This window comes from Falco biarmicus, chromosome 1 (genome assembly GCF_023638135.1).
Source record: "Falco biarmicus isolate bFalBia1 chromosome 1, bFalBia1.pri, whole genome shotgun sequence".
NCBI classification, from domain to species: domain Eukaryota; kingdom Metazoa; phylum Chordata; class Aves; order Falconiformes; family Falconidae; genus Falco; species Falco biarmicus.
This window is the reverse complement of record NC_079288.1, coordinates 87520845-87544894: the sequence shown is the minus strand read 5'-3', so window position 1 is coordinate 87544894 and position 24050 is coordinate 87520845. Positions and strand designations below refer to the sequence as shown.

The following is a 24050-nucleotide window of genomic DNA, read 5'->3' as shown; positions in this document are numbered from 1 at the left end:
AGCATGTAAAACTGACTAGAATAGCGCACTGACTCTGTACTGAGCACCAGTCATCTTCTATTCCATTCAAAGCATCCCTTGCTGTTTGCCTCTGGTATGGGAGACGTTCAGCACTGGAGAAGACAAAGAATTGATCTAAACAGGGCAACATTATTGAGTGTTGAAAACACTAAAATTTTGAAAAGATGCCTAAATAGCTTAATTCAGGTTATTCTTGGGATAAAGATATCGCTATTGATGGATAAACATGTTACTCGGAATCAGCATAACCAGTACGGAAGAGCAGTGGGGCTGTTCTGTACTGAAGATACTGGAGCTCTACCTTTTGTAGCTGGGTAATCATATCAGCTGTATGGTGACTTGAATGTTGAAAATACTGGGTTTATTTATTATTGCTTTAGGAGGTGCTGCTTGCATGAGAAAAGGCATTATGGGATGTGGGAATTTCCGGTATCACAACTGCTATGTATTCCACATTTCCCCTGTGTGACACTAGTTAACCCCTAAATAATTTTTTCTATGCTGTGGTTACCCAGTAGCCTTTAACAGAATGTGAATATGAAACAGAGGTTTATTTTTTTTTTAATATCAGTAAGTTCCATCCTTTCAAGTCAGTTTTTTTAACTTTTTGTATTTACACTTAAGGATCTATGAGCAGCTGCCAGAGGTGCAGAAGAAGCGAGAGGAAGAGAAGAGGAAAATGGAATACAGGTCATACCGCCTGAAAGCACAGCTTTATAAAACAGTACGTGTTCTAGTAAAGTATTTATGCTGGAACTTTTTAGATTTTTCTTTTTTCCTGAAGTCACAAGCGTCATAGTAGTATTTACTAAATGTTAATTTTGTGGTATTACTTTGCAATTTCTAGGTGGTTAGGATGTATTAGCATTTAATCAGGGTCAAAGCAGTCAAGCTTAGTAAAACTTGGAACAGGAAAATCCCCCTGCCTAACCTAAAATCCTTCCAGGACCTACACATGGTGTATGGAAAAAAGACAGGGAAGCATGGTCCTGATTATAGTATACAAAGAAGGTCTTGTGCAGAGTCCTGAGGGCAGAACAGAGGGATTATCAAGCATGCTTAAAGGAGCATGCTTCCCTGAACTGAAGGTTGCTGGTTTTGCTCTTGTGACCCTTGCTGTAAATGAATTTAGCATACACAATTCACAGTTAACTTCGCAACCATGGTTAACAAAGCCTGGAGTCATCATTCTTTCTTTTGCTTCAGTGTAGAGTTGGCAGTCCTGGTGATAATTTGTTAAGTTTGGGGGCTGTGGATTTCACCATTATGTGTTTGTTCAGCTGATAGCATGGCCTTGCCACACTGGCACTGATCAGCTAAGGATCTCCTCTGTCTGGCAAGTGGTAGAAATAAACCGTATCCTGAAGCATGGGTGTGACTAACTGAACCACAAACACTTACTCAGCAGTTCAAGAACAGTTTCTGTGCTGGAGCCTCACCACACAACCAGCAGCAGAGCAGAGGTGGGCTGAGAACTCCAGGATTTTGGTGAGCAGGAGAAGGAAACATTGGGGCCCATTTTGCTGGCTTACTGTAGGACTGTGCTGAATCCTGCCTCATTCTGCCATGAAGCAGTGAGATCCCTGAAGGGAGCTGCTTCTGTCCCAGCAAACAACTGCTGCTAATGCTCTTCCTCCCTGGCTCTCCAAGTTGTGTAATGTGCTTTATGGCAGTCTGTTAAACACAGGTTTAATTAATGACAGAAAGATTGAGAAACTCTGTGGTAGCGACTCACCTGGGTTAAGCATGATAAGTAACATGGAAGAGTGTCTTCTGTCCCTACGCCCTCCCATGTGCATACATCTAGTTATCTAGTATTTCTGTGTAACAGGCAGTATCAGTTTATATGTCATGATGCGATAAATGTCCTGATCAAACAGAGAAGGCCCATTTGTCCCCTCTGAGAAGTGCATCTCCAAAACTGACTAGCGTATCCCTTTTTGAGCTGTGGTAGGCATATGTATGCTTAAGCTTTCTCTTAGGACTTAGTAGAATTAAAAGATGAGAAACAACAGTTTGCAATACAAACATTGGGGTTCTAACTGACTTACCTTCATGCTTTTTAACTAACCCGTATACCATAAAACGTAGCCTTCTGGAGAGCTCTGGCAGCAGGCAATAAACTGCATTATAAGCCTCAGTGATTTAAGGACATGCGTTGAAAATAAAAACTGATTATTTTTTTTTCTCTCTGGATCTTAAGCTTGCACTTCAGATTGAGTATTGCATCTCTTTCCTGGCTGAGTTGTCCTACCAGAACTGGAATAATAGGGTTAGTTATTTGTCAGGAACAGCAGTAATTGGATTTTAAAAGTCAGGCCTTGTAATGCGGTATATTATCCAGAATACCTTCCTAATCTGATTGTGGGTATTTACCACTAGAATTACTTGAATTTGATACTACACTTTTGCAGGGTATATTCAGATCATAGGTTTTTTCAGTAGTCTGAGAATCTCAGATGCCTGTACAGAGCCTCAGGTGCTGGCCTGTACAGAGCCAATGAATGCTGGCAGTGACTTGAAGTAGCTTAGTCAGCTGGAAGCAGAGAGGGAATCAAATCAGATGTTTTGTATATAAGTATGCTTTTGGTTGGGAGAGGGATGATGATTCATTGCAGTAAACATTGTAATCTTTTTGTCTTCCTTGATGCAGGATAGCTGTAGTGAGTAGCTGTAAATACAGTGAATGGTTTGTTTAGAATTTGCTTAATGTGTGGCTGAGAGCATCAGTATCTAAGCGGATCTGATTGTGCATGAAAAAAAGAACCACAGATTTTTTGGAATGACTCCAAAGATGACACAGAGTATTAGGAGAAGAAAACAGCTGGTACAAAAGCTAGAGTAAAAATGTGTGTAATCTAGGGTTGTATCATTTAAATGTAGCCCTGTACCCAAACTGTGGTCTGAGTATCTCTCATAGTGGCAAGTTTGTGAACTGCTGATGTAGAACAGCAAATCAGTACTCTGGAATAGATCTGACTCTTTGTTTTAATTACAGTCACCTAGAGGAGGCCTGTTGTGCCTTATACAGATGTAGTAGGGGAACAGTTCCTTCCAAGATCATTTGGCATATATCCAGACAGATTTTGGGGGAAGGTCTGGGAGTCAGAGAGTCAAGTGCCTTGCTCAAGTCTGTGTGTGGGTCAGTGATGGAGTGGGGCATAGTACTCGTATTCTCTGACTCCCAGCTCAGTGCTTAGTGGCATGACCTGTCCCTGATGAAACTTCTTTGTCCTTCAGTCTTTGGATTTTGTCTAGCTAGCACTGGTCATCTTGATGGAGAAAGGGTGTAGTCATGCCCCAGCCACTCCAGAGTGCAGCTTAGTAGGTTAAACTGCTGGTGAAAGTGTGTGCTTGGGCATGTTTCTGAACTCCTGTTCTGGAGTGCCTGAGGCTTACACTCATATTTTCTTGGCTGACTTTCTGCTGTGCAAGTGTTAATAGCTGGCAGAGGAGCACTAATGAAACAGCTGGGCAGGTGGGGATGTCTTAAACTGCCAGACCAGCTGGATTGGTAAAGGAGAGTCTGAGCACTTACTCTCCTTTTCCAGCACCTGTGGCCAAACACTTTGTTGTAATAGTGAAGTGTGCTTATATCCTAAGTTTATTACATCTCTGCCATGATGTGATATGGTGCTGGGACAGTGGTTGCTTCTGTTTCTTTCACTGATACCAAAGGAGTAGCCATGTAAAGCTAGGTGTATACCTCACGAATAGCAGTACAGCTGGCTCTGAGGGTGGGATTTTCTAGCAGTACAGTGTGTGTGCCATTTCTGCAGGGCATTGAGGGCTTACAGGTTAGGGGTGATTAAAATTTGGGAAAGGAAGCAATGAGTTAAACATGTACACACACTCATACCTGTACATACATGAACATAGTCAAGTGTTGTTTGCTGCAGTACCCTCGCACCAAGATTTAAAGGTATGTCAGATATAACTTCATATTGATGTAATTTATGGGTTGATGCTTTAGAAGAAAAAAGGACGGCTTTTTAGAAATGTATTGTGAGAAGAAAACAAGTTTCCAGTGTTTGCAGCGTGAGCAACAACAGCTACTACTACTGTGCTCTGGAGGCAGTGTGTCTGTCATTAGCTGTAGGGAATCAAGAGTAATGACCTTAGTGTCCAGGTTGAGGGATGAGATGCAACTAAGTTTATTTGGCTCAAAATAAGCCCCCAAATTAGTAAATACATATGAACAAAATTTGCTTACCTTTTGTGAAGTACAAGTGAAAATATTCATGCAGGACACCTGAGAAGTAAGGGCTGTCAGTGCTTGTTTTAAGGTATATATGTGCTACAGTGGCAGTGTGGGGCAGCGCAGTGGGAGGTGAAGAGAGAATGAAATAACGGTTTTGTTAGCACTGAGTGAGGATGAGGCCCTCAGGGGGAAACAATATGGGCTCATATAGAACTGGAAATGTATCAAAATTCCTGTGCTAGAAAGCAGCTGAGGGGTTGCGCAGGCATTCTTAATTTTTCGAATTGTCAAATGCCTATCTTTAATAAGATAGCAAAGTTATTTTTATCATAGGATGCACATGGGTCTGGGCTGATGTTCTGTCCCATTATCCCTTTGCTTTTCTACTTTTAATTTCAAATAGAGCATAAAATTGTACTAGTCTGATAAGGCATGGTACATGCCCTTTAATTTTGAAAACTGTAGAGTCAAGACAGATTTCTGATCCACTGGCAGCATAAGTCAGAACTCTTTCAGCCCAAATTAAGTGAAAATGAGTTTTATGGGTTATCGGATGCAAAATTGTTCTGTTACTGAGGCTTTTCCATTAGATGTAGTGAGTTTGTAATTTTTGTAAATAGGGAGCATGGGAGAAACCTCCATAAAGGGCATAGCAGAGTTATTAATTTATACATTTTCCTCTATCCCTTAAAAAAAGAAAAAGATATTACCATTCAGGAAGACTAAACGCTATTTCATTTATGGATGGGACATGTACTTTAGGGCCTATGCAGGATAGGGGCCACAAGATGTCACTACCCCAAAGGACAAAGCACATGCTTCTAGATGTGTGAAACTGAATTGCACTTTGCTTGCTGCTTTACAGTAAATTTTTTTTAATGTTTGTTTTTCATCCCCTTGGTTACATTTTCTCTCCAGTCAGCAACGTGTTAGGGTTTTTTGTTCTGTATTCGCTTCCTGGAATGGAGCAAAGAGGCAAGATAGCATCTAATTGCTGGTTGGGTTTGCTTGTTGGATTGCAAAAGCGCTTGTGAGCTGTGAGGACTCATCAGCGGTTTTGTGGTGAGGTGTTTTGAGACCGTCTGAGGCTTCATGAAGTACTGTGGACAGATTTCACACTGAGATTCATGTCAACAGCTTTGCTGCTTTTTATATGTATGTGTGTAAGCAGGGTATATTCTGTATTGGTATATACACTATATATAGTATGTGTATATACTTTATACACATATACTGCATACTCTGTGTGTGTATAAAGAGCTGAGCTGTGTGCTGCATTCATCTGTGATGCAAAAGGTCTCTTCAGGTGAAGGCTGTATCATTCCCACTGCTGTTAGTAATACACGAGTTACCCAAAGCTCTTACTTTATTCTGCACTTCTCTGAAGCCACGTAATATGTATTCTGTGCTTCAAAACATCAGTGATCTGCTGGCTGAGCTAGCAGAATGATGTGGTGTTTCATTTTCTGGATTGCCCATTGCCATGAGAACGGGTCACATTAGCAGGTGCCTGGGGAAGAATATCGTAATAGAGCCAGCGTTAACAGTCCTTCTCAAAGATGCTCTCTAACAGTCTGGTGTGATTTGTGTCCATGGGGTTTTGTGTCCATCTTTGGATCGGTGGTTTGGGTTTTAGGTTTGTTTTTTTTCCTCTCATGAATTTGCCCACTTGCTTTGTGAAATGTAGATGTCTGATGTTTGCCACACAGCAGGGCAGTTTCACAGTTTAACTGTACAAGACTGTGACTGTTCACACAAAGTATTTGGTGGTTTTTTTTGTTTCACTTTAAAATCTGTTGCCAGTTGTTTTATACAATGCCTTCACAGACTATTTTTGTAAGAGTCTGCAAATAACTTTACCTTGTAACCTCGTCAGGCTGCTTAGGATTGTATAGACTTTTCATCTCTTCCTCTTCAGTCATGGCGCATCCCTCCCACTGTAGTGAAGAGTCCTAATTTATTCAGTTTATTGTAGAAGACACTTCCTGTATCTTCCACTGTGCTTGTTACTGTTCTCTGTAACTCTTCCAGTTTTCCTGTGTGGTTTCATAAATGTATCACAAACTAGGGAATACATGACTCCCAGAAGCTCATGTTCAGAGGATGAAGGGAGGGACATGCATCACGGTTACTTAGGGAAATAGTCTATCAGCTAATGTCAGGATGTATTCTGACTCTTTAGACCTCTTTCTGACCATTCCCACTGCAGCCAGCACAGGAATGTCCTGGTGTTCTTCATACCAATGAGTGGGAAACAGTTAGACTGCTTTAGCTGTCCTAAAAGGTGTAAAATAAGCACTTCCTAGTTTCACCCCTTGATACTCTGTTCCGAGAACTTATTAGCACTATCTTTATGCTTAGAGTTTTTAATTTTTAGAGGAATAACACTCATTTCTCTCACTTTGTTTTTATCTTTCAGAAAATCACCAACCGTGTCTTAGGGAGGAAGGTGCCTTGGAACTGATAAAGATCTCCTGTTCAAATTAATGTGTATTATGCTTAGTAAACTTGCAGCATAAAGGAGATTGTAACGTGGAAAAGATAATGCAGTGAATACTTGGGCAGTGTCTGTTTTGTGGTATTCAGTTCTGTTGTTGTGCTAGTATAATCTTGCTGCATTTAAGAGTCAATGATGATACGAATGACAGGTTTTTAAATAAATGCGTGTTTTTTGTAGTGGTTTTATGCACTTCCAAAATAAACATAGTTTGGGAGTACTTGGCTCATAATATAACTACCTGATTGGAATAGCAATTTTATATATTTATTTTAAATCGGTTTTAACAATGATTTATTTTTTTATTTCCTATCTCAATGTAGATAACTGACTTGTAATGTTTTGTACTGCAAAAAAATCCTTGAATAAATAACATTGGATCAGTTTGTGGTAACTATTGCAGCAATCATGAATGTATCGTCCCTGTGGGTATGGGCAACATCTAAAAACAGGGGGCTGTAATCACCTCTTTCTTTACCCAACACAGACCTTAAGTTACAAGGTAACTGTAGTGGCCCTTTAAACTGAAAGAGTAGAGGAGTTGTGATTCACTGATCTTTTGCTTAGTTTGCTGGGTTTCTGTATGAGCCAGGAGAGTCTAATCAGAGAAATTTTTATGCTGTTTGGAAATTTTTAAGTCTTGCCTGGAAGAGATCCCTTCACTTCATTTAGATAGTTGCATTCTGACAGGATATGTGGTTGTACACCTAACTAACAGCACAGTGAGAAAAGGTGATATGTAAAGGTTGTGGTTCTTGGTGATAGAAGCCTGAAGTTTCAGCTTCATATGTTTATCAAAGTAGAGTTCATTTGGTGTACAAACAGGAAGAGACATCTGAGGGAAGACTAAGTGGGTGTGAACAGTGGTTTCCTTATCTTCTGTACTTGAAATGTTCATAGCAATTTAGTTCAATGAACAGCTGTAACAGTGCGCACAGTGCTGTGGAGGGTGAGGCACAACTCAGAGATTTTGACCTCTCATGTTCACTAAGAATTTCGAAGTGCTTCTCGTTTTACCCCTTGGCTCAGCCATCCAGCTGTGGCTACAGTCCAGCTCTGCCGGTTACCCCTGGAGTTCACATTGGGATGTAACGAATCAAATCTTCAAATGATGGGAAACGATGTGATTTCTTTGAAGGTCAGCAGAACTGCACTAAATTACCCTCAGCAGAGATTTGGCATAGTATTTTTCAAGCTGTGTCCTGTGCTGGTGGTACCATGTGCTTTTAAAGCAGCTGTTATATCCTACCCCAGAGTCAAGTGTGAGAATATATCTGGGTGTAAAGATTTTTTTTTTTTATTTTATTTGGAGCATGCAAAAAACCCAACCACCACAAACCCATGATCTAATATGTTGAAAGGCCATGTCTGGTCTGGTCTCAGAAATCTGAAATTAGAAGTACAGCTTAGTACAGTACCACCTGGCTGTGATAAATCAGCTCAGAAAATGGCTTATCTCTTTAGACCTTTTCACTTTTCAAAACTTGTTTTTGCCTATTTGCTCCTTTCAGTGTCTTGTCCGTGGGATCAGTTTGGATGCAAGTTGCTTTGCCTTTTGAAGCGCTGTTCTGGGGCTAGAAAGCAGCTTTGTAGGCTGCTGAAGAAGGTGCTGAAACTTGCTGGTGCTGAGATTTCTCATGCGACTCTGATATACATATGAATAGGTTTGTTCCTTGCGACAAGAAATTCAGTTGTGTTGGAGTCATGGAGACATGCATCTTGCCTCACTGAGTGCTCATTTAAAGCCAGTTAGCTTCTTAAATATGCTTTTAAGCTTTCAACTAATGAAAAAAGAAGAGAGGTTAAGGGCCCTGCTGGTGCCTCAGGGGATGCTTCTAAGTCTTCTTACAGTCAGATAACACAGCTGATGGCTTTTTTTTATTTGTGTCCATAGTGTGCCAGTGTGTTGCTCCCTAGCAAAAGCATAGAGGCCAATAAACAAGCGCATTGCAAACCGAGGAGAGGTGGAGGCAGTCCATTTCAACTGGTCGGAGTACCCATCCTCAGCTAAGTAGAGAACTATAAGTTATAAAACCTTTCAAAACAAAGAGCTGTTGCAAATTTTTTAACGTGTTACCTTGCTTAAAAATGTTCACTAACTATCAAAATTACCTAACAATTGTTGTCATTCTCTGAGTTAGAGTTGCAGCTTGAGAGCTGTAGTGACAAGTGGCTGTAATTCCTCATTTAGTAATAATAACTTAGTGGTTTTCCTTTGCTAGGGGGGGGAAGTGTGTTTGCTTCTGTTAAAATGTTTCTGTTCAGGCGTGCTTTAGTATATCACAATGTGTGATCTGAAGATTGTGCTTGGATGATTTATGCATCTTGGGCTGCACAAAGAGTTTACACTCTGCTTTCTGAAATACTGTAAAGCAAATATTCTCTTTGCTTTGCACACACACAGCAGAGGAAAAAGAAAGTTTTGTAGAGGAACAGTATGAGATTGTTTGACATTTCTCCCCAGAGGAGTGAGCATCTGCAATTCCAGATGGAATCAGGAGCTGCAGTTTCTTAGAACTTCTGAAAATTAGGTCACACATAGGCAGATTTAAAGGAGGCAGGTCTCCTCCTCAGCCCTGTACTCTTTAATCGTGTTATCATCCATCCTTCTCTGTATTTCTTCATGAGGGATGCTAGTGAAGCTGACTTACACCCATTCCACTACCATTCCTTGTTGTCGTCAGGTCAGATAAAGCTTGTGCTGGGTGAAAATGCGTCCAGTGTTTATAGTTCTATGGAAGGAGTCTGTTGACATTTGGAGTCACTGGTTCAAACACACAAAATTTCTTTCCAAAAACTCAGGAAATTATGCTTGTCTTGTGTTGATTCCAGAGTGGAGTCATCTCTTCTTAATTTACTGCTACACAAAGACTTTCAGGGTAAGTTCTGCAAATCTTGGGAAACTTAAAGAGGGCAGAAATGGTTTTTTTGAACGCTGCAGGCTTCTGTTTTCAGTAAATCAGAAATGTTCTTTGATCAGCATTTGCTGTGCCCACCCCTCACAATGATTATTCTGTAGATACAAAATGGATGTTTGAGTCTCACCAAAAGGCCACCTGTTGTAGCTGCCCTCTCAAAAATGGGGAAAGGGCAGCACTTTGACTGTTGAGTTGTCTCTGGAAACTTAAAGCGGCTTTGATTGTTGGTCATTTGTACCTTGTTCATCAAGTAAATAAAATGACTGGTCTTTGGCTTTTGATGGCCTGTAAATGTGATGTCTACAAACTGAACCAGAGGTGGGAAGCATGATGGATATGTGAGTGAGGTGATGAGGTAAGGAAACTGCAGAGAAAAGGGGCGTAAAAAACCACTTTACGCTTTGAAAGGTTCCTTATTTTAAAATAAGAGGCTTGTTTGCTCTTCAGAAGTACCTTCTGTCTCCTCTTTCACAACTATTTCCACTAGTTCAACTTTCTGTGCTGTAAATTCCATCCTGATGGACTACTTATAACAACATGGGAAGTCCTCTGGTTCTTGGTGAATGTTTTCAGAGTCCTTTCTATGGAGAACCATCGTCAAGTCAGAGGCCTGCCACATCAGGCAGTGATGGGGCTTGAGTGGATGTTGTTTGGAACACGTTCTCTCATTGCTGGTACCTGGAAAGATCTCCATGGAAACCAATTGCAAGGATGATGTGAAAATATAGTTGAAGTGCGCAACTTCCTTGGCAAAAGGAAGTTCCCCACAGAACATGGTTGTGTTACTGTAAATCTGTCTAGACATGGCCTGGTTCAGAGTGGCTGACTCCTGCAGTACTGCTTCCCAGAAGGACTTCTGCCATCTGCCTCTGCCGGTGGGGAATTTGTTAGTGGTCGTGCTTGTAGGAGAGCACAACTTAATGACTTTGAAGAAAGAGATTTGCCTCATGTGAAAGCAGGTAAGCTAATGGCTTCCGCTTATCCGTGAGAGCATCCTGGTTTATAATTCACTTTTCCTAATGAAGGAATTGCTTCCTGGCTGGCTGTTCATTAGTCCAGATCAAGCTTTAATCCAGTGAGGAAGATCTTAATATATTTCTTCCTTTATTTTGCATTTATTAGTTAGCCAGCTGGGCAGCTGTACTTCTGTAAAGCTTGAAAGTGTAACATGAAGTCATTGGACATGCTTGTCGCAGGCTTGGGGAGGGAATTCAGCTGAACTGCTGAAAATGGAAAAGACACGATTCTTTCACACAAGCAAGGTTTGAAAGTCAAACTTTTATTAATATTTTTCTCCCTACATCAGCAGATAAACTGAATGCTCTGGGCCAAATTAGACCCTGCGGGAGGGTGAATGACCTCTGCATGACAAATGAAAGCCATGTTGATTAATACACTTCTGGAAGGCGCTCAAATTCCACGGTGGTGAGGACAGTTGTAGGAGGTCTTGAGAGGGGAGGTGTTTTCTTTTTTAAATACAATCTAATTATATTCATGTACCCGTGTGCTGCAGCCCTGTCGCTTTCTAGCTTTATCGGAAGCTACTTCAAACTTGTTTTCATGATGCAAAAGAGAGGAGAGACTCCAGCTCATTTGTCTAAAGTTGTGTTGGCTCCTCTGCTGAATTTCTGTTCGGTACATCCCATGAATCACTCTGCCGTAGGGGACGTGCTGCTGGTCTCTGCCCAATCTCCTTGACTCATCTGGTGAGTAGCCAGCCCTGACATTCCTCCAGAGAAGGGTAAGTCTCTTGGACTGGAGATACTCAAAAATACCTCTGGGTGTTCTCTGGAGACATTCAAAACCTGCCTGGACATTATTCTATGCAACGTGCTCTAGGAGAACCTGCTGTAGCAGTGGGTTGGACTGAATGATCTCCAGAGGTGCCTTCCCACCCAGGCCATGCTGTGATTCTGTGGCTCTGAGACTCTCCAGTTGGATCTGGAGGAGCTAGCATGCCAGGCGTGCACTGCGGCCTCCTGAATGCCAGTGCATGAGGAGTTGAGTTCCTGTGGCACTGTGTGCAGATTGAATAGTTATTTTAATAGGAGATTATATGAATTTTGGTCTAAGGAGACACTATTTTTAGGTCTGTCAGGCACAAGTTTTTATGAATGGCGTAGAGCTGTTTTACTATGTTACAGCTGTCCTTGTCCTTTGCAGAAGGACCTGTAACTGGCTACGAGGGATGCCGTTTCTGAGGATGAAGCAGTGGTGGAAGACCAAAAGTGTGGGTGCCCAGGATCTTCCTGAGCACACCCCCTATGCTTGTGTACTCTGTGCTAGTTGCCTCCTTCAGTGAGTGCCTGGGAGGACAGGAGCACCCTGAAAATGGATAACAAGAGGCTCTCCTTGTCTTGAATTCCACAGTTGTGAGTGGTCCCCCTGCCCCTGCTTCACATGTGCTACTCTTGGCTTACTCTGGGACGCAGAAATCCCCGACCTCGGGCTCAGCTGCCAGGCTTTGTGACCCAGCTGCAGACCATGGTCGGGTGCCACAGCTTCTGTAGGCTTTTGTCAGCAGATGTATCAAGTGATTAAGGCTGTAAGCAGGGGGAAGAACGCCTGTTCCTTTGCACAAAAAGGCCTTTTATAAGCTTCTCTGGATAACCACCAGCCGTTGCCACCCTCAGCCCTGTGTAGGGCCACATACTTCTCCACAGCTGATGGGCATGCTCAGGTTCCCTGTGCCAGTGGGAAGCAGAAAGACTTCTGCCTTCACCTAGCCCTGAGGCTGCGCTGCTTTCTGTAGTTGAGAAAGTGGAGGAATGAGAAAAAATATCATGTAACCTAACAGTGAAGCTATGTTGTGGTGACAGGCTGCTGGGGGAAGACTGGAGCTTGTTGTCTGCACAGGGTTTCCTCTGGCTTACGGTTCCTACTCCATCCCAGCCCCTGGCTCACCCCTCTGCAGCAGTTCTGGCCACCAGCTGCCCTTTCTTGGAAGGACGTTTGCAGCACTCTGCAGCTCTGCACAGCCTCGTCCCTCTGGACCTTGCTGATGATGGTTCCCTGGTGGCTGAAAGCCCTGTCATGCCTTTGAATCTCTCCTAGTTGTGTGCCAGGCTGCTGATTTACAGCTGCTCTGCTGAACTTGCACCAAGCTGCCGGGATCTGAGAAGGGATGGCCATGCCCTCTGTTTCTCACCACGTTTCCGCAGGTTTATTCTTTGGAGTGGCATTATTTTTTGCAGTGACTTTATTTTTTGCAGCATTTGTCCTCTTGTGGAAGTGGTGGGATCCGCACAGCCCCTCCATGGTGAGGTTTAGCAGGAGGCTGTCTTCAAGCTTAGGGGAATCCTTCCTGGTGCTCTGCAGAGCTTGGCCCAGAAAGGGCAGAAGATGCTTGGCAGAGCTTGTGGTGGGAGCGAGGTGTTGCTAAATGGCATTAAGCCCACCTGAGAAATGCTGCACCTGAGGCTAACGGGGGCTTGAAGGTGCTGCTGAGCTGGGGAAGACTCACTAACACTGTCCAGATGTTTGCATCTGCTGGTTGCATCCGAGGGCCCTGTTAACAGGACCTCCACATGTGTCAGAGTGCCAGGAGGGCTCTGACTGTGCTGCTGCTGGAGCTCTGCTATTTAGGTTTGCCCTTTGTGCTGTGAAACCCCAGAAAAGTCCCCTGTCCCTTCCGTTCCCAAAATGTCACCTTGGGCAGGCGTGCCCAGAGCTCCCTCGAGCACTTTGGGTGAGGCTGTGTTGCATGCAGCTTATCCCTCTTTTTAGTGTAAAATCCTTTGCAAAGCTTTAATTACTAGCATTAATCAGTGTTGTTATTGGGACTTTAATAAGTCCTTGCCCTAACCCCAAAAGACTGGAGCAGAGAAGATGGGGGGGTGTTTGTGTGTGTGTGTGCAGGAACGAAGGGGAGCAGCACCTCATCCCCAGCGCTCACTGGGCGGGGTGGTGAGCTGGTTTGATCGGGCTGGGTGCTGGCACCCGTCTGTAAGAAAAATATATTTCATAGTAATAATAGTAACTGTGGAGAGTAGGGGGGTGGTCATAGAAGTGTCTCCGCTCTGTCTTGCCCCGGTGGGCTGCATGGGCTTCTTTAATTTCTTTTTCTCCCCCCTTTTTCGTGTGCAGGCAGCCTGCTTGTACCCCCTCACATCTCCCCCCGGAGCCGGGGGGTGAAGCTGCGGCGGGGAGCCCGGGGGAGGGCGGCTGCCGGCCCGGCTGCGGCGGGATGCCCCGGCGGGGGGAGCCTGGGAGCAGCCTTCACCGCCGGTCTGGTTTTCATTAAAGCAGCCCGGCTGGGCCAAGAAACACAGCAATAAATAAAGGCGAACAATACCTCCCCCCTCCCTCCCACCGCCCAGCCCGGGACCCGGGGAACCGGGGCTCCGGCCGCCGGCGAGCGGGGCCGCCGTGCCGGGTGCATGGGGCTGGCGGGGGGCAGCCGGCCGGAGGGGAGGGGACCCGAGCGCATAAGAGAGGAAGGCAGGGCTGGTGGCGGCGAGCAGAGGTGGTGACAGCCCCGGGGAGTGCCGGCATGGCCGGGCGGGCCCCCCGCAAGCGCTGCACCCGCCGGGGCTTGGCTGGTTTTGGGGGGAGCCGTGTTTTGTTGCTGGGGTTGTTGCTGCTGCTCCCGGCGCGGGGGGATGCTTCTGGACCCGGAGGTAAGGGGGTGGGGGCAAGGGGCACCCGCGGTGAGGGGTGGGGGGTACAGCGGGGTTTGCCGGGGAAGATGTAGGTCTTGGGGGAGTGGGGGGGGGGGGGGAAGCAGTGGGCAGCACTTCCTCCCTTCGGCCCTATTGCCCTGCTGGGGGTGTGCCCCCCAAATCCCCCCTCTCGGCTGGTCCCCCGAGCCCCATCCCAGCGCTGCCCGGGACAGGGTGGCTGGGCTCTGCGCTATGACTCTATATGGTCTGGTTGGGATGGGAGGGCTGGGACCAGCCAGCCCCCCCGCCCCCTGAGAGAGGGGCTGGATGCAGCTCCTCACTCCCCAGCACCCCGAACAGCAGGGACCCCCCTTGTCTGCCCATCCTGCACCTCCCTGGGGTCCCCACCACCATCCCCGCTCTGGGCAGTGGCACCCTGAAAGGGAACTGGCAGCAGCTGGTGCTGCTGATGCATGTTTTGGGGTGAAACTTGGCTTTTTCTGTCGTTGAGGAAATAGCTTATTTTCCCTAGAGGTTCCTATTGCTTCTCAAACTGGAGGACGAGGGGGGTTGCCAGGCTGGATTCAGCCTCCTGTAGCCTCTCTTCTCCATCCCTAATTCCTTCCATGACCCCACCAAGAAGCTGGGGCTGATGCTTCTCCATGCAAAGCACAAATCTTAGTATTATTTTTTGATTTTTGAGCATTGCTGGGTTCTCTGCTGCTCCTGAAAATAAGTTTTTCACAAAGTCCAAGAGAGTCCATGCAAGCCGTGCAGCTGGGAGAGGGATGTGGAGGGTGGTGGGAGCCAGAAACCTCTGTTTGGATAAAGAGGAGAGGAAGAGCAGACGGGAAAGCTGCCAGTTCGGCTGAAGTCTGGGTGCTACAGGGCTCATCGTGGGGCTCGGGCATCCCCCAAACACCAGGCTGTCCGGCTGCAGTGGCGCAAACAACCCAAATGCCAAAGCAAGGCTGTTTGCAACTCAGCATTCCCAGAGAGGGCTGAGAATGAGCGTGCCTTCCAGGAAATAAAAGAGAAGGGGGTGGGTGGGAAGCCCCCTCTGCACTACATTTGGGGTTTATTTGACTTAGATTTTTAAGGTCCGATCTCATGCTCTGAGTCTCTCTGATTCCCAGCAAAAGCTTATAGCTAGGATGAGAGGAAATGGCCTCAAGTTGCACCAGGGGAGGTTTAGAATGGATATGAGGAAAAATTTTTTTGCTGTAAGGGTTGTCAAGCACTGGAACAGGCTGCCCAGGGAGGCGGTGGAGTCACTGTCCCTGGAGGTGTTCAAAAAAATATGTAGCTGTGGCACTTAGGGACATGGTTTAGTGGTGGCCTTGGCAGGGCTGGGTTAATCGTTGGACTTGATGATCTTAAAGGTCTTTTCCAACCTAAACGATTCTGTGATTCTATAGTCAAAACAGTAAGAAACTTAATAACCAAGAAGTTTTTACAGTGTGGCCCAAAGCCCAGCCCGTAATCCCTGCAGGACAGCTGCCCCTCGTGTCCCATTCACTCCCCAGACAGCGTGGGAGAAAGACGGGCTTTGCAGTGAGCTGGGAACCGCAGCGTCTCGCTGCCCTTCTCCCTCTGTGGCAGCCAGCAAATTAAAAATAGGTTTTGGGTTTTTTTAAATTTGTTTGTTTCCCCTTGCTCTGTAATGGGAAGGCAGCAAACCCCGCTGGAACTGCTCGACCTGTGAGGCTGAATGCAAGTTGCATGGTAGCTGTGCCTCAGTTTCCCCACCAGAAAATGAGGTTTATATATGGCTGGGGGGTTGGAGGGCCTTGCTAATGCCTTCAGGGGAAGTGAGGAGATGGAAACTGGGATCGTGCCATCACCTTATCTGCAGTTATTCCTGGAATCTAATTACATGCTATATTTAATGATAGCTGATTAAATGCCACTGTGCGATAGTGCCAGGCGTGTCCTGGGGCCTCGTTGGACAGACATGGCTGGGCTGGGTAGCTCGATCATGTTAAACACTCAATCTGCAATTCCCAAAAAATAACTCCTTTTTTTTTTTTTTTTCTTTTCAATAACTTCATCTTTCCTCAAGCCAAATCCCCCCAGATCGTTGCACAGGGAACCAAAACAAGCATATAAAATTATAAAGCCATAAGCCCCGTTATTCCACTCCCTTAGTAAATAACTTTGCCCTTTGCTGGGGAAGGTTATTAGATCCGAGCTCTCGCTGACAACATTTGGCTTGGCAAGGTGGTCCAACCTCTGACATTTTTCTAGACCTCATCCTCATGCTGCAGCATCTTCAGATTTTACTTCTTTTTCCTGTTGTTGTCCAGGCTTAAGTCATCAGTAGCTGCTCGCTCTGCTACAATCAAATACAGCCACATAGTTTAGGGAAAAAAAAAAATATCTTAGAAAGTCTGTCTGTCTCTAATCGAGCCAAGGAATTGCTTGTACTGCTCTGCCCGGGGGAGCTGGGATGGCTCAGAGAAACCCGTAATGTGCTGCAGCTATTTTAGCTCCTCTGCTCCCTGCTCGAGCCCAGCTCTGGCTGGAAACATGGTGGTTTGATTTCTAGGTGATCGAACTACACTTCCCCATTCCATAAATGACGATGATCAATAGTGTAAAAGCATAAAGCCAAAAAAAAAAAAAAAAAAAAAAAGGAAAGCTGTTTGTGTGATTCACGAGTGACGGAGCAGGCAGGAAGATGCGCTGTTGCCTGGGTAGGCCTTGCCCTTGCCCAGGGCTGGGGTGCTCGGTGGGGTTTAACCAGGCTGGTTGGTGATGGCCGGGATGTGGGCAGGGTCTGGGTGGTACCACACATGCTAGTTGCTTCTCCAGGGTGGGTTCCAGGGGATTCATACTGCTATTTTGGGACCTGGGTGGGCAGCAATGCTCCTGGGAGGCTTCCAGCAGCAGGGCTGGGCCAGCAGTGAGGGTGCTGGCCTGGGGAGAGGGCGATGCTTTGGCTTCCTGGTGATGTCTGTCCCCCCGAAACACCTAAGAGGTGGCCCTGGATGTTGACCAGAGTCCTCTGGTCTGTCTCCCACATTTTTCTCTTGATGTGGTGGTGAAGTAGCTCCCGCTCTCAGGGGTTTGCAAGGGCTGTTCACACGCTCATCAGATCGTCTTTTTCCCAGGACCACCATCCCATGGAGAGTGGGTCACCCCGCACTGGCTCCTTGGGGGCCGTACCAGACGAGCTGTCAGCCTGGCTGAAAAGGTAAGGGCAGAGATCATTCATCTCCCCTGTGCTGCGTGGCTGGGTCCTCTACCTGGAGGTCTTCGTGGTGGGACTCGGATGGAGATGTTGAGTTTGCAGAACCTGTGAGCAGGATGTCAGGTTTTCAGGACTCATTTCTCTGTCCTCTGTTCAGGGAAAGCAGAGGGTGCAACGGTGAGTTAATTACAGGCTGTCTTAACTACTGGGCAGTAGGAGGGGTGGCCAAGAGCTATAGGGAGAGTGGAAAGGGGCTGGGCAGTTTGGAGAAAGGAGGTGGAGGTAATTCATCAGACTGATGGTTTGGCCAGGGTAGACAGACCAGCAGTATTAACAAGAGGCAAAGCGCTGCCGGATTTAAGAGCGATGTCCCTGGGAAGACTGTGGAGAAGCTAGGTACAGCCTGCAGGGAAGAGAAGACATCTCTTTCTAGGGCTGCTCTGCGGCCTGTTGCACCCTCCCTTCCACCCCCACTGTCTCCAAATCCACTTTATGAGATATTTGTGGTGACCCTCGCCTGGGTTTGGTGCTTTGCCTGACTCTGGGGTCAACTGGCTCTGCAGCTGCCCATCGGTTGTAGCAGCTGGTCCTTGTACCCAGCAGCTGGGAGGGTCCTGGGGGCTGTGGTCTCCTTCGAGGCAGATCAAATTGCTTCCCAGCAGAATGAGCACTGATGTGGATGTTTTGGGAAACTTGTGTTTTGGAGCTGAGGAGACTTGCTGCTGAGAAGACTGAGTGCTGGGAAGTGACCTTCTCTGGTGGCATCTCCCTGGAGCAGGGGCTGAGGACACAGCTTTGAAACCACCTGAGATGCCTCCAAGTGAGACCTCCTTGCTCCAGGCAGGAGATACCAAAGGCAGAATCAGCTGTGCTTCCCATCGGTGAAGCAGAGAGGGGCTTTGGGCTGCCCTGAGGGGCTAGACGATTCCTTTTCCCGGGGAGAATCAGGAGCGCTGCTCCCATCATGCTGCCTGCTGGGAATTGTGCTTCTCCGGTAGCTGAAATAGCCCATTGTGTTGGGGATGCTGTGGTCGCCCTGCAGACATGTCCCTTCCCTTTCTAGCAGCCCTGGGTTGGTCTATATTTAGGTTGGAGGCCGCTCAGGACAGGGAACACATGGAAGCGGGAGGTTTATTTATACTCTAGCTAACACCCCGCTGCCTGAAATTGTGCTGGGTGGGTGCAAGTCGCAGGCATGTGGGGGGTTTTGGGAGCTGTCGGGAGAGTCTGGGGCCAGGGTGGCTGGGCAGGTCTCAGAGTGTTTCCTGGCATGTGCTCTGCCTCCGCTGGCTCCAGCCAGCCTGAAACAAGGAGGCTGCTGTTCCTTGGAGCTGGGGAAAGGAGGGGAGAGGGAGGGTGGTCGCAGCCGGGAGCAGGGAGGCTTTGTGAGGGAAGGATGGTGGGAACCAGACAAAGGATGGGGTAGGGGCGAGCGGGCTCCCCACTTGTGGAAAGAACCCCAAACCAGCCCTTTTCGTCCTGGTACTCCTGACATGTGTATTTTTAGGATCAATTCAGTCCGCCCCATCCACACCCCATCTCCTCCTGCCCTCCAGCAAAGATCCTGGAAATAAATATGGCTGCGTGATTGCTGCCAGCCTGCTCTGTTTGGCCGGGCACGCCTGGCTTTTGGGGCAGGAGCCTGCAAGGGGAAAACATCCGAGTGTGTGAAGTGGTGGGTTCAAGTGTGGTGATGGTCCCGAGGCTCCTTTCTCCCTTCCTTCGGGGCTGCTTCTTTGCACAGCAGGTGGGATGCTGCAGGGTGGCCTGTGCCACAGTCCCAAGGGTCATCACTGTATCTCCTTTCCCTCCTCCCGGAGGAGCAAGGTCACACCAGTGGGAAGAGGAGGAGGATGGTGGTGGTGGCCCTGCAGTCCCGTCGTGTGCGGGCTGGCGTGGCACTGGGTGGGCCAGACGCTGCCTCCCCACTCTACACCCTCCACTCTCCTATTGTTTGGGGCTGAACTCCCTGCGGGCTCGACGGCTCCTGACACACATGGAAGCAATTTCAGAGAGGCCGGGAAGGAGGTCGTGGGGACCCTGATTGCAAACAACTCCCTTGTTGCTGCTGGCTTGGGGTGGGATCCTGCCCTGCTGCTGCCGGCATCCTCCTCCTCCCACTCCTTCCCCCCAGCTCGGGATGTGGCACAAAGGCTGCCAGAGCTGACCATGGGCTTTTGCCATTTTTCAGAGGTGGAAATGGAGGTTGTACCCAGAATCCTGGCCCTGGCACCTCACTGGCACCCAGCCCTGAGGCACAGGAGTCCCCTGTCCCCACACTGGGGACACGCCCAGCCTGTCTTACTGCCTGTGGTGTTCCCTGCCTTATTTCTTTGCCTTTGTAATTGCTTTTTCTCAAGCATAGTTTCTCACTGCAGTGGTCTTAAACTGAAAGAGAGTAGGTTTAGATTGGTCATAAGGAAGACATTCTTCCCTGTGAGGGTGGCGAGGCGCTGGCACAGGCTGCCCAGAGCAGCTGCGGATGCCCCATCCCTGGCAGTGTCCCAGGCCAGGCTGGACGGGGCTTGGAGCAACCTGGGCTAGTGGAAGGTGTCCCTGCCCATGGCAGGGAGTGGGACTTGATGACTTTTAAGGTCCCTTCCAACCCAAACCATGCTGTGATTCTATAAATCACAAGGGCTGAGGGGTACCCAGGCAGAAGAGCCCCTCAAGCTCCCTCTGGGTCTCTCCTGGCACCTCATTCCAGCATGGGAACACCCTTGGCACTGATGGAGCATCCTTCCACCCACCGATTCCTCTCACACCGCAGGCTCATCCACTGGGTCCCTGGAGCAGCCACTGTCTCCCTGTCCTGGGGCTGGGACATGGCCATCCGCTTCATCTTCACTGACCAACGCTTGGAGCATCCCCTCTGGTCATGGTTGGGGTGTGATACCCCCATGAGTCCCCCCCGGGGAGTACCGCATACATGGGGGGTCACAGCTCTGCTCTGGAGGAGGAAGGGAGGAGGGGCTCTCCTGTGGTTTGGGGCTGGCTGCAGGTGCCAAGGACACGCACTCCTACAATCTGTTTCCTGCAGGGAAAACCTTTTTCCCTTTGCAAGGTGTGGCAGGACTGAGCAAACCCTGATGTGGTCCCTGAGCCAAGTTTGATTTAAAACAACCAAAATCCTGCCTCTGCCTCCAGGGCCTGATGCCCTACTTCCCCTGACAACCCCTCCCCCTCAAGCTGGCTGTCCTCGGGATCCTTTTCCAGTGAGCAGCTGGAGAGAGAAGCTTGTCCCTGAGATCTCAGATCCCAATCCCGGTGTGTTTAGGACAAGGCAATGTCCTCAAGCCATGCTCTTCAAACCCCAACTCTGCTGCTTTAATCCAGCTGCCTGGGGAGGACCTGGCTCAGCCATGATACTCCAGCTGTGAAACCCATCACCAAATCCTCTATGGAGCATCTCCTGGTAACTCCGATCCCCATCTTCCTTGTTACGTCCAGGCTTGGATGTGCTTCGTTAGGAAATCAGGGCTTATGGGACCTGCCCAAGCAGATGGCCAGGCTGTGATTTGAATGTGGATTTTGGATTTTGGCTTGACTAGTGATTTCCCAAGGAGCTCAGCACTCCCTGAACCCACTCCTGGGAGAGCCGCTCTCCTGCAGGGCAGGGGGAGTTTTCCAGCAAGGGCAGAGGAGAGAGTCTGGGTGAGGAGAATAGCCAGGAGCTGTGGGGAAACAAAGACCGTTTTCCTGCTCAAAGAGCAAAGCAAACCCCTTGGCCTCAGCTCCTCTGCAAACATCGCTGTGGTTTTTCTGATCAGCAGATTGGAAAAGAAAAATAGACTCGAGCTCAGCCCAGTGGGTCTTCTGGGCCGCTTGCAGGCTGGGTCCCGGCCAGGGCAGATTCATCCCAGCTGCTCTTTGCCTCTCTCAGCCCAGCCCCTGGTGGGACTGGCTTTGCTGGGATGTCCTGGAGAGGGGCCACCACCTCCACATCCAGCCAGGGCTGAGAGAAGGCAGTTCCTGCAGCCTGGGATAGGGACCAGTGCATCCTTTTCATGGCTGCTGGAGAAAGGATATGGTGGTGGTTGGGTGGGGAGGAAGGTGCTGGACCCTAGGAAGGTGCTGGGGCCCAGGATGATGCTGATTCCTGCTCATTCCTGGTGCACAGCATCTTGACAGGCAATTCCTGGGGACCTAGCTGCCTGCCAATTAGGCTCAAGGCAAAACTATCAGTGTTTAATTAATGTAATAACCTTTCCTGATCTTAGGGTTGAGTTACTTGGCTCCTGCCTGCCTGGCACAACTGGTGCTCCCTCCTCCTTCTTTTTACTGCTATTTATTTTCCTAGGGGCTGAGCTGGTTTCAGCCCATCCCAGCTGAAACCAGGATCAGTCCCCTGCTCCCCACTGCCCCTTCACTTGCTCTCAGGGGAAACTCTGAGGCACAGGGAAGGGGAGAGCTTGCGATGCATCACCTCGCAGGGGTCAGACGCAGATCCCATTAGCAGCGGTTTGTTTCCCAGCCTTTGGCAGCCTGGGAGACAGGACAGTGCTTGCACGGGGAGCTGTGAATGCTGGAATAACCCTGTACACACACGTGTCCCTTTAAGACGGCAGCTGGGAAAGAGCATTTTGCCAGTAAAGGCCCTTAAGTCGAGGCAGGGAGTAATTGCTGGGGAATTCAAAACCGGGAAGGAGCCGGCAGGGACTTGGGGAGGAGGAGGAGATGGGCTGCGGGGAGTGGGTGTTAGGGAGATCAGAGATGGGGAGAAACGGGCTTGAAAAAAGGGAGGGTGAGAAGGGGAAAGAAGGGAAACAGCAAGAAAAATGTACAGACCATGTTTGGCCAGGGAGTGATGTTTGTATAAGATCATGTTCTAAAAATACAGCCATTTCCCACCATCACTGAAGGAGGGGAGCCCTCTGCCCTGGCTCTCTCCTCCCCACATCGCACAGGGCCCCTCGCTGGGAGCTGGGGGGCCATGGCCATGCCATGGCTGTGGCCGTACTGAGGGGGCTCGCCGGGAAGCAGCACGGCCTTGGGCTCAGTTTGCTTTGCTGTTATTATTTATTTTTTTTTTTTTTAAGTACTGTGTCTGGTCTCCTTTTTTGGAGCTGGGAATACAGTGCTGGAGGCAGAGAGGGAGCTCAGCCGACCCGACTCCGTCACCATGTCCTCAGGCTGCTGCAGGCTGGGGTGACTGTCACCTCCTTGTCCTCGGGAAATGGGGCCATGAGGACTCAGGCCCATGGGTCTCCTTGGGGCCAGAAGCACACCCCTGGCCAATTTGAGCAGCTTAATGGGGTGCCTCCATTGCTAGAGCTCTGTTTGGGGTGGACCTGCAGGAACACCCACCCTGGGAGCACACCCCCCCTGCCCTGGGGTGCAGCAGTGGTGGTACCCAGCTGCCCTGCACCCCAAAACGCTTTGTCCCATGATGCTGCCCTTTACAAGCATGATGGTCCCTGAGAGGGTGGCCCTGGGGCTGCCAGGCTGGGGGTCCCCTGATCTCCCCAGTACCCAGGGCATGGGGTGGGGACTGGGTTGCATAAGGAGCAAAGCCTTGCTGGCCATCTCCATAGGGATAAGAGGGGACAGCAGGATTTGACCTCTGTTTTAGCCCAAGCTGAGAATCACCCAACTTTACCCCCGCCCCGCTGCATTCCTAGTGATTGGCTGCAAAACCCCGTGATGCTAAGAGCAGCCAAAGCCAGAGCCTTGTGGGGATGGCTCCTTCCTCTCCCCTTTCCCTCCACAGCTGGGAAAACCTTGCCAGCTCGTGGCCAGTGTACTGGGACCCAGCAGTGGATCCCAAGCGTAGGGGCAAGGGCTGGTAGCCCGCCAGGGTCCCTGCATCTGTCATGGATGGGGAGGGACCAGGCGAGGGAGACGGAGCCAGCCAGGCCATAAACAAGAGACAGGGCGATGCTTTTAGTGTCCCCAGCGCTGGAGCCAGGGAAGGGATGTGGGGACATGGGAGGAGGGCAGTGCTTTTGGGCTCTAGTCCATCCTGTCACATGCAGACAAGCCATGCTGGTGTGAATCTCTGCATAGGGATCCCATTTAACACCCTCCAAAGTGAAGGAGTGAGTAAAACCACCGGCATCCTGGGGAAGCTGAGTCAATCATTTCCTTTTGCTGCCCCATGGTATTTTTAACAGTGCAGATATCCGGTGCCTGGGTGGTTGCTATATATTTCTTTACCTTGTAGGGGTGCACATAGGTAGCCTCTGCAGGGGATGAAGCCCTTTTCCCTGGCTCAGAAACTCCGGTAGGATGGAGCTGTGGTGGGATGGAGCGTGCAGAGACCCCACTCAGGATGCTTGTGGTGATAATCCCCATCCCATATCCCGCATCTGTTCTCCCTTGCTGCCTTTCTTTGGGGAAGCTGCCAGCAGAGTTGGGATTTGCTGTCTCACCCCCATTCTTGTGGGCTGAATCTCAGCTCAAATCGTCTTTTACCCCCTGATAGACTGGGAATTCCCAGGCAATCAAGCAGGAGGGTTTATTTCTTCCCTTCTGCGGGCTTGTGGCAGGGGATGGAGTAGGTGGAGCGTGGAGGAGAGGCTGGGATGCACCCTGAGCTGGGGAGCAGAGGAAGGTGCTGGCGACCGGGATGGGCAGAGGAGATGGTGCCTGGTGGGAACAGCACAGTGTGCCCTGTGGT

General features: G+C 48.6%; 2 protein-coding genes across 6 annotated transcripts in view; both read left to right on the top strand.

Moving 5' to 3' along the window:
• ALMS1 (ALMS1 centrosome and basal body associated protein) overlaps positions 1–7113 on the top strand; it is a 76046-nt gene extending 68933 nt beyond the window's left edge. For 3 of the 4 annotated variants that reach the window (XM_056344564.1, XM_056344569.1, XM_056344543.1), the window contains 2 exons: positions 646–745; positions 6642–7113. In XM_056344564.1, coding sequence (XP_056200539.1) covers positions 646–745; positions 6642–6686 — 145 coding nt within the window. In that variant the 3' untranslated portion in view covers positions 6687–7113. The remainder of the gene's footprint in view (positions 1–645; positions 746–6641) is intronic. The other variant, XM_056344554.1, reaches the window with a different exon arrangement.
• Positions 7114–13689: 6576 nt separating this feature from the next.
• ADAM33 (ADAM metallopeptidase domain 33) overlaps positions 13690–24050 on the top strand; it is a 31952-nt gene continuing 21591 nt past the window's right edge. The window contains exons 1-2 of one of the 2 annotated variants that reach the window (XR_008822740.1): positions 13690–14256; positions 17352–17434. Coding sequence is in view for 1 of the 2 variants with exons in the window: in XM_056344581.1 (XP_056200556.1) it covers positions 14130–14256; positions 17352–17434 (210 nt within the window). In the remaining variant the exon portion in view is untranslated. The remainder of the gene's footprint in view (positions 14257–17351; positions 17435–24050) is intronic. The other variant, XM_056344581.1, reaches the window with a different exon arrangement.